We start from the raw sequence: 16362 nt of genomic DNA, 5'->3' as shown, positions 1-16362 counted from the left end.
GCTGCTTAGTTTAAAATATTCTATCTTTGTATTGTGATAATAAAGAGCTCTATTTTTATCAGATCCCTGCATATCTATGCCCATTTTGTTGTTGTTATTGTTGTTGTTGTTGTTGAAACCTGAATGAAATCTGGTAAATCATGACTTTTCCATTTATTTTATGCAATGATAGTGTTTGTCCCTGTGAAGTTAGCTGTAATAAGCAGTGCCATTGAATATAAGAATATGTAGGTAGACAGGCTAGAATTCAGAGATCACCAAAACTGGATTCATCCATTCTCAAAATTGTATTAACTAATAAAAAAACCCCACACATTTGTCTCACACCTTGCATAGAAAAAAAAAAAAAACATGTTTCTGTCCTTAAAAAAAAAGACTGTGAAAGTGACCAACATTTTAGGCAGCCCGTCTGTTCAATATTTTTGATAAATTTCTACTGACTTCTCTAATAAAAATATTTCCTGGTTCTTTCGATTCTACTTTACCCTGCAGAGCCAACACAACTCAGAGAGAGGGAGCTAGATCCCTTTTATGTGCCTCACCATTAGACCTAAGTCACAATTTCCCCACAGTAAAACCACTAAAAAGACACCAAAAATTACAGAAATCTCCAGCTATCACCCACCAGTCCAGTCTAGCTTGTCAAAGCAAATTTTGCAGTCTGCTGTGGATCTCTGCTAGGAGACCTCAGAAGTTCTTATTCCTGTTGTGCTTTTTTCATACTTTCTTTTAAGGGCAAAACCCCCAAAACATTTTAAGGCTATCACAGCTTTAATTGACCAATTATATGCATGGGAGTCACAGACTTCTGCATGTAAATGCCTTTTTCTTTCTCCTCAAAACAGGAAGTAGATATTTATACAGTGAAGACTGAAGAATTGGCATTTACTTCTGCATTCTGCCTCCAAATTCAACGTAATGATTACATTCATGCCTTGGTCACCTATTTTAATATTGAATTTACGAAGTGCCACAAGAAGATGGGATTTTCTACAGGTAATCTGTATTTCTTTTAATTTCATTTCTGTTGCTATCAGTCTAGCAGTTCTGCTGGTCAGATGGTACAGAAAGGTTTAATGTACTACCAGGTTTGAATTTCAGTGATAAAAATTGTTGTCATTTTGGGGGAGGTGAGCACGATGGGGAAAGAGCAACTGCTTATAGGAATTTTATAGAAACAGAGGCATGATTTCACTATGGCTACCAAGCTTAGGGTTCAGTGGGAATTATGACCTAGGAGTTTATGCTCCTCACCAGTTATATCTAAATACCATGTCAAGTTTTCAGATTAGATAGGGAATTATCAGCTCAGTGAGAGATAGCAGCTCTGCATCCTAGTTTTCCCTAAATCCAAAACTCAATAAAGCTCTTGCTTGTCTCTGACTCTAGGATAAAATCATAATTCTTTCCAAGCACACACTGCTTATGTAAATCATCTCTAACAATGTGAAACTCTAACTTACCTTGGTGAGCAGAAATTTAAAAGAATAAACCCACTCCTTTAAGGCATCATTTAACAGACTGAATAAACCACAGAGTGTTGTAAGAAATGCAAAAACCTCATCTGTATTAGCCTGACCGCATACAGGAGGTTGAAGAAAGCGTTTCTCTGCCTCTGTTTAGTACATCATGGTAAGGCAGGTGCAGAAGTTACTCCATAAAAAAGTCATTTGGCCATCTGTTGCTGAAGGTCACCACTGTCTGGAAGACTGGTCTAGATTCTCAGCTGGTGACTGTTGGCAAACTGAATTCAGTAAAATATACGAGTTTGTAGGACATGATGAAGTTTCCCTTGATTGATATGTAGTTTTTTTAATTATGAAGAAACTAAGTATGTGATTTGGAGTGGACCTGAAGACCTGTGCCTACATTACATACACACACACACACACACACACACACACACACAAGTTTCCAGTTATGTCAGGCTTTTCCAAGGAACATAGCCCGGCAAAAGGGTATACACACATGTACGTGTGTGTACAAGGTAGCAGTTACAATTTAAAATATAAACTCCATTTAGTTTTGGTCTAACATGTTTTCACTTAAGAGTTTTACAGAGGCATGTCCAAATAGTAAACAGAGTCTGAATCTGAACTCCTACAAGAAGATCTCTCCGTTTAAATATTGCGATTAGTAGTCATTAAAACTGTCTGGACACAGAGAGAGAAATTATCTGGTAAAATACTTTTCCTTTGGAAGATACAAGTTTGCCAGCGTGGTTTCTGAGAAAAACTTTGTTTATATCAGTCTTCTGATACTAGAATTTTGGGAGGAAAAAAAAAGTTAAAAATTCCTGTCTCAACAGTTTTTTGAAAAAACAACAGTATTTCCCCAGTCACAAAAAATGTCAAAATCCAAATATTTTTTTAATATTGATGTTGAAATGAAATAAGATCATCATTTTATTACACAGTCTTAATATATTATTAGTATGATATAATAAAATGGCCTCATGTGACTGGGGATACAAATAGAAGACAAATTTATCAGAGGATTTTTGCCCAGTCAGGAAGTCTCTGAACTTGTTTAGGTATTCTTAGCTTCCTAGATGCTCCTGACTGCAAGAATGCTAGAAGTGCTAAGTAACCAATGTCATTTCATTAGGCACTGCTCAAAGGTTTGAATTTAAATTAAAAAAAAAAAAAAAATTACAGCCTGAAATAGCAGAGGAGTGTCAAAGGGATTCTGCTAAGCAAGACAACAAATTAATTTAGATCAGTTTCCATCTCTGGCAGATTGCCCACAGTATCTGCCTTTTAAAAATCCAAAGCCAGGCCAAGGTACAAGTACCCTTTCAACAGCTCTATCCTCCGGGAAACTATAAAATCTGCTGTTCAGGGATCATGAATCAAAGGTTTCATCTGTGGCATTGTAAATAATAGTTTTTGATGATTTTGTGTAATTCTTTTTTGAACTAATTTAGACTTCTGACATTCAAAGCACTTAGTGGTAAAGATTTCCCCAATTTGAACATGTGTGGGTTGAAAGGAAAGCATCAAAAAGTGCCTGTCTTGCTCTGTAACCCCCTTTGTGGAATCCTTCTTGCTGGGTGTGATTCACGTCTGGCACATTCCAGTAAAAATTAGAAGACAACCCACTGACAGCCAAAGAATTAATTGTGTTGTTATAAAGTACATTTACTGGTATAGTACATAAGTTAAAGCATTCTGTGAGAAGAAAGGTTTTTTGCAATTGTTCCCAAGTCTTAATTTGATTTGCAAGACAAGTAAGAAATTTTGTTAAGTAATACCCGTATATATTTTTTAGCACCTGATGCTCCTTATACTCACTGGAAGCAAACTGTCTTCTACTTAGAGGACTATTTAACTGTGAGACGAGGAGAAGAAATCTATGGAACTATATCCATGAAACCAAATGCAAAAAATGTGGTAAGTCAGCATCCCTTATTCTAATTCAAACTCTATTGATCACAAACTATAATCAACAGTAAATGCATACAAGTAAAAACCATGAGAATGCTAAAGGCATTCATGTTTATTAGGAAAAGCTCTAGTCACAGTTTCACCAGAGCTGATGACTGCAATGATACAGCAGTGCTAATGTTACAGAAGTCAGCCTGCAAACAAGCTAGCATGCGGAGAAAGGATTCAAATGCATCACCCAGTCAGCTGTCCTCTGCAATCTGCTTTATTCACATTTTGTGAAGCACGTAGGCAAGGGTTTCTTCATATTGTCACTTAAATCAGTGGTAAGATCCCTTCTGCCAACATAGGATGATCAAGAGTAAGTACTTCAGTTCCACATCTATGGCCAGTGAGTGATTTCCCACTCAGAGCCCAAGAACTCTCCAGTAGGAAATCAAGTGACACAATTCATTTGAATGTCTGTGTGAACTCATTGATCAAATGTACTTAACACACTAATCAAGTCACAGGGTTGTTTAAAAATTATGGCTTTCCATAAACAATGCAGTGTTTTATTCAAGACTAAAACTAAAGCATGATGGATTTCATACTACGACTGGTGAAAACTTCCTCAGTTTCTGTGCTATGGGTTGAATCCCTCGATGTCAGTTATTCAGTACTTCTTTTAACTTGTAAGTAGACTATGAGACCTAGCTGCAGTTGCTGTAATTGTTGAACTATTGCGTTTGTTGATTGCAGCAAATCTTAACATTTTATTGTCTTCCTTTTTTGTGTTACTTTTCCATTTTTGTGCCAAACACAGCTTGGATATGGTTTTCATAGTAGTGGAATACTGTAGAGGGGAAGAAATAAACACAAAATAAACTTGGCATTAAAAGAAACACATTCACCCCTGAAGCTACAGCTTGCTGTGAAAGAGAGGAAAATAGTCTGTTTTCCACCTTTATATTGTCCTTGGGGGACTGGAACATTTTCTTTTGGGTTGAGCGTATCAATTTTCTTTGACAGAAATGAATAAAATATCAAATTGGTTTGCACAGCAGTAAGCACCTGAATGCAGATTTACGTGCTAAAATTAATGTGTTCTTGATAGTTGTCATAAAACAGAGAGACCACCTTGGTTAAAAGGAAAGATGAAGGCTTTCAAGAGCTTGTAGAGTCAGAGCTTCCTTTTGTAGGGCTATGTAGTGCCTCTTTCCTAAAACCATGTCATTATAAGATAAAGAACGACTACAGGCTTCTCTACAATGGGAAGTTTACTAGATCTATTCTGGAATAACCCCTAGTGTGAGAGCCCTTTAGCCTAGATAAGGAGCATCTCAATGGGGAATACCCTTCAGGAAATTTTTATACGATATGTATGGTAACAGCACCTCAGAAGCTTCCTAGTAGTAACCGGGATATTAAATCAGCCTCAAGAAGAATACAGAAATATGACCTAAGCATAGATTGTATGGTGAATGCTATTACACATCCTACACCCTGTTTTTTCAGTGTTAGCACCATTTAAAACCAAAAGAAGTTAGAAATCACTGTAGGTATCTCTTGAATCTGAAGGTCTTTTCAACTCAAGCAATGATAACTGAATTGATACACTAAACTGATGGTCTTACTTACATGTTACATTTTAATCTTTTTACAGCGTGACCTGGATTTCACAGTAGACTTGGATTTTAAAGGACAGCTATGTGAAATGTCAGTATCTAATGACTACAAAATGCGTTAGCAGGAAACCTTTCAGAGAGATGAAAAGGAGAATTTTATCGAGTCTTGAACTGCTGAGCTTCAAGCTAAGAGCAACTGTTCACAAGATTATTTTATTAACTACTAGAATGTTTACTCTGATGGAGAGCAGTAACTTGATCTTTCTTGCAGACAGTACAGGGGGCTGGGATCCCACTGTGAATGTACAGTATACAGAACTGTAGCTTTTGTCAAACATAGGAAAAATTAAGCAACAGTCTTGAGTGTTCTGGTTAACTTCAGGATGGCAGAAGATGCATATACAAATTGTATTACTTACTGTGAATTTCTGGTTCTTCCAAGCTTTGCATGTTAAGATGATTAGGGCAGTTTTCTCACTATGAAAGACTACTACAGCACATTACTGTGATAGTATTACTGGACTTATATTCAATATAAATGAATATATATATATTGTACATGGGGAAAAAAAGTAATTTCATAATAGGAATTTGTTTTGTGAATATTTAATTCTCATTATGCAGTTATGGAAAGATAATGGTGTTACCTCTGGCACTACTCTAGGCAGTGACATTAACTGTCCATCCAATGTTACAGCTTTGGTAAATACTTCATGCAAAGTGTACATAAGAGCTGGGCATTTACAGGAAGTTCAACAACTATATTTTTGAATGTCCTCTGGAAAATGTGGACCATTAGTTTTGAAATTCACCTTCACAACTGGATGTCTGTCAGAGCTTTAAAAAACATTAGCTTTTTATCTTTGAAAATATTCTGTGGTGAGTTTTTATAGCTGGATTTTGCATGAGACCTGAAATCAGACACCTAGTATTTAAATGTGATGAATGCAAAGTCTCTGAAATGGTGGATAATTCATGTTTTTTAGCCATGCCATATTTCAGTTCTTTGCAAGATTCTTAATACAAAATAATTTTAAAAAATAGGAATTAGTGTTTCCTTTTGGTGATGTTTTAGATAAGTTTTAAATTGCAAATACTATTCTCAAGAGTGCGGTGATTTGCAGGAACAGATTAATGTCTTTAAAAATGTCAATGGCTTCTGATAATACTAAGATGTCTGTAGCTTCCCCATCCCCTTAAGCCCCTTGTTTTTCTTACAAAATCTCCCGCTTATTGTTAAAACATTAAGTGCTTATAATTCCGTATATGTATGTATCAGGTCTTTTTACTATATGAATGTGGACCATTTAATCACATGTAATTCATCAACAACTGCGTCATCAGTCCTATCTTCGCATTTTCCAGTCTGTCTGGCATTAGGTACTGAATCATTCTATCATGTATTGGGTAAGATTGACTAGTTTTTTGCCTAAAAATCTTTTTAATCACCTGCAAATAAAGCATACTTGAAGATGTATTTTGTCAGTATTTGTCAACTTCTCATGTTTTAGAAACCTGTATCTATTGATTTTCCCTTCACAGAAACTGTACAGTGCCTCCATTTTCTTATGGTCTAAAGATTACGGTCTAGGGGCTGTATCACATGGTATCTATGTAGAATGAAATTAAACTGTATTTCAGCAGTAAAATGCTTTTTGCAATGTAGTGCATCACTGTTGTTTTAAAGCACTTTTCTTTCATTTTTTTAAATGAGGATGAAGAACTTTCCTCACGAAATCACTAGGGTTTTATCTGTCAAATATTACTGTCATTTTCAGGGAATCAGTTCAGCTACTCTTTCAGTAATGGACTGGGAAAAAACCCTCTGCAAGTTCCCTTTCTAGTAACACTTCTGTGATTCTAGAACTTTAAGGTAAAGAATTCTACCAGATTTTTTCTCAGGCCCCTTCATTTATATAGAGATGTTCAAATGATGTTTTCATCCTCTCCTTTGCCACTAATCACTGAGCTGTTACTGAAAGAAGAAGGACTCTTGCTTCATTTGCCTGAATTATACTTTGACAGCATTTCAAATCATCTACTTCTCTTGCCCACTGCAGGAATCTTTAATAAGTTTAATATTAAAAGAATAACAAAGAAGAAAAAAAATCCCACACCTTGTCTGAAACAAGAAAAAGACCATAAAAAAAAATAATCCCAAGGGTCTTAATAGAGAATGTGCCATTTTTGCCTGACAGACAGCACTAGTCAAGAAGCTGAAAAAAAAAAAAAAAAAACCTTGATCAGGACAGCTCATTAACCAATTTGAAAGGCATTTAAGCAGTGTTGAATAGTGACTGCCCTTTCTGGCTCATCTTTCAACTACTGACAGTGAGGTGAAGGTCTCTCTTCGACAGTGGCCAGTGGCCACCTTGCCTTAGTACTTAAACTGCCCATTCACTTCAACATTACAAGATTAAGTCCTGGCTGATACTGTTAATGGCACAGTTCTGGGATGGCAATCAGACCTCAGGGACACTCAGTCCTGGAAAACTGGTTTGTGCTTTTCTTTATTTATAAAACATATCACATATTGCTCCATCACAAAAAGAAATGAGAGTGCCTACTGCAGTGTGGCTGAGTGTCTTTAAAATCAAAGTGATCAAAAAGCAAATTCAGGTTTCCAAGGCCATTATAGGTGTTACCTATCACAAAGGTTTTAAAAGCACCAAAAGTTCAGCATACATAGGATCTGTTATGTCAGCATTCCTGAAACTGGTACGCAAAAACTTGCAGACCAGGCTCTTAGGTTTGCTCAGCAATCCAGCAAGTCTGGGTACCTACCACAGAGTCTGAGCCTAATTTTCTCAAGGCTTGGACAAGAAAGCCTCCTGTGAACTCCAGGGTTGAACCAAAGCCACTGGTTTTCAAAGCTTTACATTAAAATACTAATGACAAAATGACTGCTGACAACTGAAACAGACACATGTTTAAAGCATTTAATTTCCCTCCCACTGACAGGAAATGAAGAGCATGAGCTGAAGACAGAGCACGAGAAAGAAACTGAAATACAGTATTTACACAAAAAACTTTCCCTGATGAGTAGTACAGGCCTGGAGAAAAGAGAAAGCAGGTCACCTCTGCCTTGACTCTGATCTAAGGCAAAAGTATTAAAACTCCTCTCAGGGATTTTCCTGTCACTTGAAACACAAAGAAACGTCCAAAAAAAAGTTAAATACTGAGCATGGCTCTAAAAGGCATAGTGGGCAATTCAAACTTGCAGTGCTTGTAAGGATTAAGGAAGTAGTCTGTAATGTTAGGAGGGCTACTCTGTATTCCCAAGGTTCTCTACAGAACAAAACAGTATGACTCCATTCTCACATGCATTTCTTATTCCCAGCACGAACTGGCCCTTGACAGATGTTACTAAAGATTCAAGTTTAGCTTGGTTTTTGCAGAGGTTGTTCTGGGGACCTTCCTATGTGCAAAATTAGGAAATTTAGAGCCTTTTTACACCAGCTTAGACTTTTAATAGGAGTTGAAACAGTCCAGAATATAAACAATAGTATTATCCAAGGCGGCATGCTTTTACTACAGAGCTAATTTGAAGAAGCTTCTCAGAGATAATTTCTTACAGGATTTTAAATTTAATATTAACTGATAATTTAACAAATACAGATTTGATTATACATAACCAAGAGAAACTTTATTCACTTAGAAGGTAATTTTATAAAGGTGGCCCAACGTATAAAAGGAAGAATAAATGCTTGCTTTAAGAAGATAAGAAAATACAGGCTGGGAGCCGGCCTGCTGGAAAGCAGCTCTGCAGAGAAGGACCTGAGGGTTCTGGTGGACAAGTTGTCCATGAGCCAGCAGTGCCCTTGTGGCCAAGAGGGCCAATGGCACCTTAGAGTGCTTTAGGAAGAGTGTTGCCAGCAGGCTGAGGGAGATGATCCTGTCCCTCTACTCAGCCACAGTGAAGCCACAGCTGGAGAGCTGTGTCCAGTTCTGGGCTGCTCAGTTAGGAGAGACATGGAGCTCCTGGAGCAGGTCCAGTGGAGGGCAACAAAGATGATTTCCTCTTAAGAGGAAAGGCTGAGGGAGTTGGGCCTGTTCAGCCTCAAGAAGAGGAGACTGAGAGGGGAACCTCATCAAAATATGTAAGTATCTGAAGGGAGTGTGTCAACAGGATGGACCAGATGCTGAGCAATAGGACGAAAGGCCATGGGCAGACACTGATGCACAGGAGGTTCCACCTGAATATGAGGAAAAACTTTACTGTGCACATGACCGAGCACTGGAACAGATTGCCCAGAAAGGATCTGGAATCTCCTTCCTAGAGATATTCAAAAGCCACCTGAGTAATGTGCTCTAAGGGACCCTGCTTGAGCAGGATTTAGACTACATGACCTCCAGTAGTCCTTTCCAAACCTAACCATTCTGGGATTATGTGATTTCCAAGAACAGAGACTCCCCAGCCTCTCTTGGCAGCTGTTCCAATGTTGGGCTAATCTCACATAAGCACTTTATGTTCAACTGGAATGTCTTGTGTTTTAAATGGGGACTGTTGGTTCTTGTTATTTTCCTATTTGCCCCTGAGAAGAGTCTGGCTCTGTTTTCACTGTAATCTGCATTAGATACTGGAAGATAAAATTAGTTCCCACCTTAGTTCCCTCATGGTACCTCCTCTCCTCCCTATACAACCCATGATTGCAGCCTGGCCTTTTATATGAATTACACCTCATATCCACCTGTAATCCTTCCTCCCTTTTTTTTTGTCCTTCTAACAGAGTCTAAGCATATATTGCTTCTGTTACACAAGTTTTAACAAATGTACCTAAGGGTTTTGCAAAGAATATAACCCCAAAGAGAACTTCAGGTTCTCTTACTGCATTGTGTTGGTGGCACTGAGGACATATTTTACGAGTAATTTTCAGGGTGGCATATAAGGTCATATATAAGGTCACTGCCATATAAGGTTTATGCCAATGTGTGCACTTGCCTAGTTTGAATATACAACAAAGCCACGTGATTTCTTTTTCAATAGGTACTCAGCATTCACAGATTACTTCCAACTGGAAAAGTGGGAGGGTTCTAGTCTTTTTTGAAACATTTATTTTCAACATTTCTCAGAGATGTTAATCCCCAAAGCACACAGGCACGTGGGTGGAAGACAAATCCTTTAGATCTAAACTTCCTAAAAATTAAATGTGAATTTACAGCACCTACAAATCTTCTTGAAGAGCAACTAAAGAAATAAACCTGGTGTTTCAGATCTGATAAAACAATATATTTAAAGAAGATGTGAATAATGAGCTAGAGATTTCCCAGAAAAATTATATTTGTGCACAGTATGTTGACTGAGGTGAGCCAGGGCAGTAGTACGCCTACAGGGAACAAGAGTGTTCCCTGAAAATAGCTGCTGCTTCTGGGGATAGACACAAAAATGGTAAAAGACGTGCTCTACACAGCTGAGATGGAGAAAGACACAGACCACTGCTCACAGAGGGCTGCTAAAGCAGAGCACTCATCCTTTAGACAAAAAATTATTCCAGGGCACAAATACGGCTGAAGGGAAATAAAAAGGTTTTTATGATCTTAAAATTCTTGCAATCAACATTGTTCTCTTTGCCTGTCTTTCCAGTCTCTGCAGGTACCAATACAATTTCCCTGAATTTTCCCTTTTCTTATGTTTGATATATTTTTCTCATTTTTCAGTGGAAACAAACATTGGAGATAAGTGATGATGCAAACAACATAAATATAGCATTTTTTGAGAAAGCTTGGAGAGAGCTATAGTGTGACTGTGAAACAGAAAGAAACCATGTTAGCTTTGAGATGACAACTGCAACACAAAATCAGTCTTACTTCTCACAGAGCACACAGGGCTACTATCCAGGTCATTCCTCTGAATCATCAAATGTGGTCTTTTAGAGGCACATCAGCAAAATCAAGCCTAAGCTGACCTCTAAATCTTCATGTGGAAAACAGAACATCCTCTTTTGCAGATTGACTCTGTGGTTTTGTGCCTCGCCATTTTCCATTTGCTCACATGAACCATCAGCATTTCCAGTAAAACACAGCCTTAGAATCAGAAATGGACTCCTGTATTAAGGTCACAACAGCATTTAATCACAAATCATACAAGCCCTGCCATTTTGATGCAGGAATATGAAATGGCAGCCCCGAAAGGCACGTGTAACTCATTAACAGTAACTTGCAATGCTGATCAGTTAGCAGAAGTACTTTATCATCATAGTGGCATATTTTCACATTTATTGGCATGACAAATCAGTGTCATTAGCTAATGAGATCTGATTGAAGTAAAAATAATTGCTATTACCACCACCAACAGAGTATCTCAGAGAAAAAAAGCTCATTATTTTGCTTGCTTTCTATGGGATGAGTGTAGGTAGGCAAGGAACATAAGTGCTCTGTCAGGCTGAAGCAGGAGCATGTGATGGATAGAATTTGTATGTCAAATAGACAACAAAACACATGATGAAAAAAAATTCTAAGCCATGAATTGAGGGTATGGAAGCAGCAGAATTCGAAAGGTCAAGGTATCCTTTACCAGTAAAGATGTGGAGGTAACTAAGAAAATAATCAGAAAATACTCCGAAGACCAGGTAAATTGGTCTGACTCGTCCCACTAACAAATGTCGCAGAGACATTAAAACATAACATCTTCTGTGAGAAATTTCCATTTGAATTCTACTGCTAAAGTGATACCATTAAGTAGGAATTCTGTTAAGCAGCAGGATGTCTGATCTCAATCTGAGCAAATGCCTGGACTATTCCAACCTAATGTTCATGGCTCCAAATACAAAATTCACTTCTGCTTGCCAGAATATTTGATACTGTGTTATGTTCTTCCCATCCTTGTTCTTTCAACAGTATTGGCACAATATGCTGTTTCTTTTCCTTCATCTTGAGATGTTTCTAGCTTGTACTTTAGTGATATACAAGATTCCCATTCTGGAACCTGCTTAGAAATCAAATCCAGACCTAAATCAAACTTTTCAACTAAGTTGTCCTCATCTCTTATTTGCCTGTTTGTCATGTGTTCTTTTTATTACGGTCCACTCATGCAAATGCCTGTGGTAGCGAGGATAAATCTAGTCAGCCTGGAGATCCTGCTGGTCCCATGGAACTTGGAACATTTATAAGGAGTCAGAATTTTAGAAGTCAGAAAGTACCACTGTGATTTATCAATCTCCTGTAAAACATCCAACCCTACTGCTGAAGCAGGACAAGCTGGAACAGGTTGTCCAGGACCATTTATAGTTGGGGTTTGAGTATCTCCAAGGATGGACAACTCCACAACCTCTCTGAGAAAACTATTCTGGTGTTTGACAACCAACACATTTAAAAAAAAAATAATTAATTCCTATGTTCAAATGGAATTTCTTGTGTTTCAGTTTGGTGCCTGTAGCCTCTTCTCCTGTCACTGGGCATTCTTGAGAAGAGTTTGTCTCCCTACTCTTCATTCCCCATATCCATCAAGTATTTACACACACTGTTAAGCTCCCTCTCTCTTCTTTAGGCCCTCTTGGCCCAATCATATAACATGAATGCAGCAACTAGAAATGTGGGTTAAAACTACAGCTTGGAGGAATGTATTCTGTAAAGTACTGACTTCTGAAAGTATGTAGAGGCTAGTAGTCTGTTCAATCTTAATTGCTAGGAGACTATAGCAAAAACTGGTTAGGCAATCTCACAATGGATGAGTGCAACAATATTTCTTAAGAACAAGTTACTGATGATAATTCTGTATACCATAGCAGTAAAATAGGCACAGTAATTGCATGGAATTTTGATGTCCTGATTTTTAATTTGGGCTAGTAGGGCTTGTTATTTGAAAAAAAACCCCACAGGTGGTTCTCTATGAAGAATAAAATTAAGCTGTGGAATTCCTTGCAAAGGATACTGTAGATCTGACAGATTTATTTGAGTTCAAAATAAGATTCAACATGTTCCAGCCTCAGAGGAGAAGCCAATGGAAGCTCAGGAAGAGCCTGCAAAGTAGGCTGTGGAAATCAGAAGAATATAGAAGAAAATATCATAAATTGCAGTCATATTGATATTTCTTTTAGGCATCTGGTTTTGGCCACCTGCTTTTGATCCAGTATGGAAACTGGAGAAAGAGCAGATGACTTATAGTCTCTAGGTATTGCCATTACATATTAAAGGCTCTTTAGTCTTCTGTAAGAGAATATCAGTCAGAAGCTGAGGCCACTCATTTCAAAGAGATAATAACAGCATTTTTACAGTGAAGAAGACTATCAACTTTCTGAGCAGTTTGTCCCAATAGTTAAGGTTGTCAGTTCTTAATGTCTTCAAATCAAGACAAATGAAAAGAGATACAGTAGATACAGATAAAAGAGATACATCAAAGTTCACCAAACACAATGTTTTAGATTTCATTCGGAGTAATTGGGTGCAATGGAATGCCTGGTAATACACAAATCAAATTGACTTAATGGGCCCTTTTTCCTTTTAAAACTCTACAACTCCATAAATCATACCTCAGCAAAAAAAGTTCATTGCGTGTTAATGCAGGGGAGAGGTGTAAAACTACCAAATGTAATTCACTACCAAGGACTTCTTGCCTTCTGAACCACTAACGGAAAGCAAAAGCAAATGGGAAAAGTACTTTCAAATTAAGCTAACATTTTAATCTGAAATACTTTTCTTTAACTGCCTAATTGTGGGATTTACAAACTTTTATAAGAAAACTGAGCAGACAAATGGTTTTCCACATGATAGAAGATAAACTCATCCTTTGATTTCTTGTTGAAGAAGGCAGTATTTTTCTCTGTAGAAAGTAGAAACTGCACATCTTATCTGAGTTTAGTAATTCCTTGCACAGTCTCCCCTGGGGCTTCTAATGACACCAATGATTTCAGTGCAGAAGGTGACTTTACAGGGTGGTTACAAATAAAAATGCCTATAGCATACCTGTAGAAAGTTTTACTCCTATCATTCGTCCTTCTCTGCTGACAGACATGTCATTTAATGCAAATCAGTTTCTCTGTTAGAATAATACCTAAAGAAGCGCTGTCACTGAGAAGCTGCATTAGTGATTTATGCCTCATTTCAAAGGGATGAGCAACGGCCTTATTACAGCTCCATAATATAAATCCATACAATACAGGGGTTGCTATGACAACTGATGAGCCTTAATAGCTAGATTCAAAGGACCTTGTTCAAAACTGTCAAGTAGTGCAGTTCAATGTAGCTCAGTCATTTGCACCTGTAAGAACTGGGAGAAGGCCATGCAGGAATAGAACAGGACAGAACAGTTCACTCACAGTCACAGCTTTCAAGCTGAGTGCCTTACCTCTGAGCTGTGCAGTGGTAGTCTGGAGGCTTTTCAGCCCCTAGCAGAAGTATGCAAACTGGTGTTTGGCTGCAGCAATACTGACCGGCCCACGAAACCACCTGAGAAGCATGGTGAATTAGTTCACATCCAGTTCCATTTATCCATATTAAAAGACGATATTATAAAGAGATAAGACAATTAAACACCTTGCTGTTACTGAAAATGGGCTGGCCACCCCTCTAGACTTCTTCTCTCAAAACTCTGATCCTAGCTGTGTTTTTTGCCCATATCCTCCCACTAACTCTGATATTTGCCAGATTTTGCTGGGCTAGTTCAGCTCACTAATGCAGTAGAGAACTCTGTCTTCTTCCCCCCCCCTCTCCCCTTGAGATTCTGACAAGGGAGTAACTTAAAATCGTTTACTGCAGAGTTCTAATGCCTTGGAAAAGGTAAAATGGAGGAGTAATGACTAGCAGGGATGGTCACAAACCTATCCTGTACTCTACCCCCTGAAAACGGCACCTGAGCTTTAATAGCAGCTATACAGACACAGTAATATACACATGCATGATTCATATACTTGATTTGCTCTGCAAAGGCTAAAGATGGCACAAGATAAAACACAAGGCACAACACAGTATATCATACAGGTATGATAGTTGTGGCTGCTGCTGTTCCTTTGTGCAAGTCCAGACAAAAGCTGAGCTGCGTACATATTGCAAAGGTGCAGATACACACATAACACAATGATGTCATCAGCCACACAGACAACACAGCAGGGTCTTCACTGTTCATTACTCACATACACACAAACAGCAACTCAAGTAATATGAGTACTTGAGTAAGACTCAGAGCCATGTAATATTCTACCTGAATGTCTCCATTCCACAGGCTTCCCTACTCACTTTTAGTGAAAACCAGTAATTTCCAGTGAGAAAGTTCCTCTGAATCTGGATTCTTCTAGGAATAGGAAGACTTGCAATGATTGTTGTGCCCCAAAGAAGCATGTTGCAGAAAAGGCACTGGAAGGAGACTGATAACTTCAGAAGCTAAACACCATTTTCCAGTGTAGCTGGATTTGTTTGAAACACTTTCCTCTTCAGTGTTTGAAAGGGAGGAAGCAATGCTTATCTGACTAATCAGATGTCCTTTAACTTCCAGTACATTTGGAAGGAATCAATGTCACTACATACAGTATCTCAGATTAGTAATAGGAAGGAACTTTTATACCTGCCCTGTAAATTTAACCTACAGATTTTTTTCCCTTGAGAAGCCTATTTTCATCATATAATAATCAGTTGTCTTTTACTAGTTTCATATTAAAAGAACTTTAGTTGTTTGTGGTCTAAACAGGTCAAAGTGTCCATCTTTCTTTTTTTCAGGAGCGTATGAGAGTGCTATTGCAATTCCTGTAATTTCAATAACCAAAAAGACCCATTATTTCAACAGCTGTGGATGAATTCAGGAAGTTGCTACTGATTAGCTTTATGAGCATCTTTCTGCTTTCTAAAACAAGCTTCCACTTGTGCAGATGATGAAGTGGATTTATTCCAAAACAATCTCACATGGTGAGAAATTCTGCCAATATACGGATGTTGCAAACAAAAACGGTCTCAAGTTGGGAAATTTTACTTGAGTTAATTTACTATGAAGCAACACAAATATTTTATCGATGATTCAGGTTCTGGGGAAAAAAAAAGAATGCAGACCATTTGACAAAAACATTCATGTACATTTTTTCCTCTGCTCTGCTCCCAAATTTCAGTTTCCTCTATTTTCACAGTGAGGTACACTCTGTTAGAATTTACCCAGTGAGCCAACAGGCAATGTGTGTAACACTTGGGCCAAACCAAGTAATATGGTTTCTGCCATTCAGTGCTCAACGCTTCCAGTTGTCTTGAGCATAGGGATTCCAGTTGTCCTGTTCTTCATTTGTCCCTGCTCCAGCATGGGGAGTGACCACTGACTGCAGTTCTTTCAGAGGCAAACTTTCTTCAGCGTGGTCTGTTCCTCACACATTCCTTGTGTGTGGAGCAGTTCCCACCTTAAGCAGATTACTCCATAAATATGTCACGGGAGGAGGTGCTGTACACTTCTCTCAGTA

General features: G+C 38.1%; 1 protein-coding gene across 3 annotated transcripts in view; it reads left to right on the top strand.

Moving 5' to 3' along the window:
* Window positions 1-6641, top strand: part of LOC114064249 (protein arginine N-methyltransferase 8) — a 55775-nt gene extending 49134 nt beyond the window's left edge. For all 3 annotated transcript variants that reach the window (XM_027897124.1, XM_027897123.1, XM_027897125.1), the window contains exons 9-11: window positions 846-996; window positions 3271-3392; window positions 5032-6641. In XM_027897124.1, the coding sequence (XP_027752925.1) occupies window positions 846-996; window positions 3271-3392; window positions 5032-5115 (357 nt within the window). In that variant the 3' untranslated portion in view covers window positions 5116-6641. The remainder of the gene's footprint in view (window positions 1-845; window positions 997-3270; window positions 3393-5031) is intronic.
* Window positions 6642-16362: the final 9721 nt, after the last annotated feature.

This window comes from Empidonax traillii, unplaced genomic scaffold (genome assembly GCF_003031625.1).
Source record: "Empidonax traillii isolate 1590-97213 ecotype Southwest subspecies unplaced genomic scaffold, ASM303162v1 scaffold531:size451153, whole genome shotgun sequence".
In the NCBI taxonomy this organism is placed as follows: Eukaryota; Metazoa; Chordata; class Aves; order Passeriformes; family Tyrannidae; genus Empidonax; species Empidonax traillii.
This window is presented reverse-complemented; position numbering and strand designations above follow the sequence as displayed.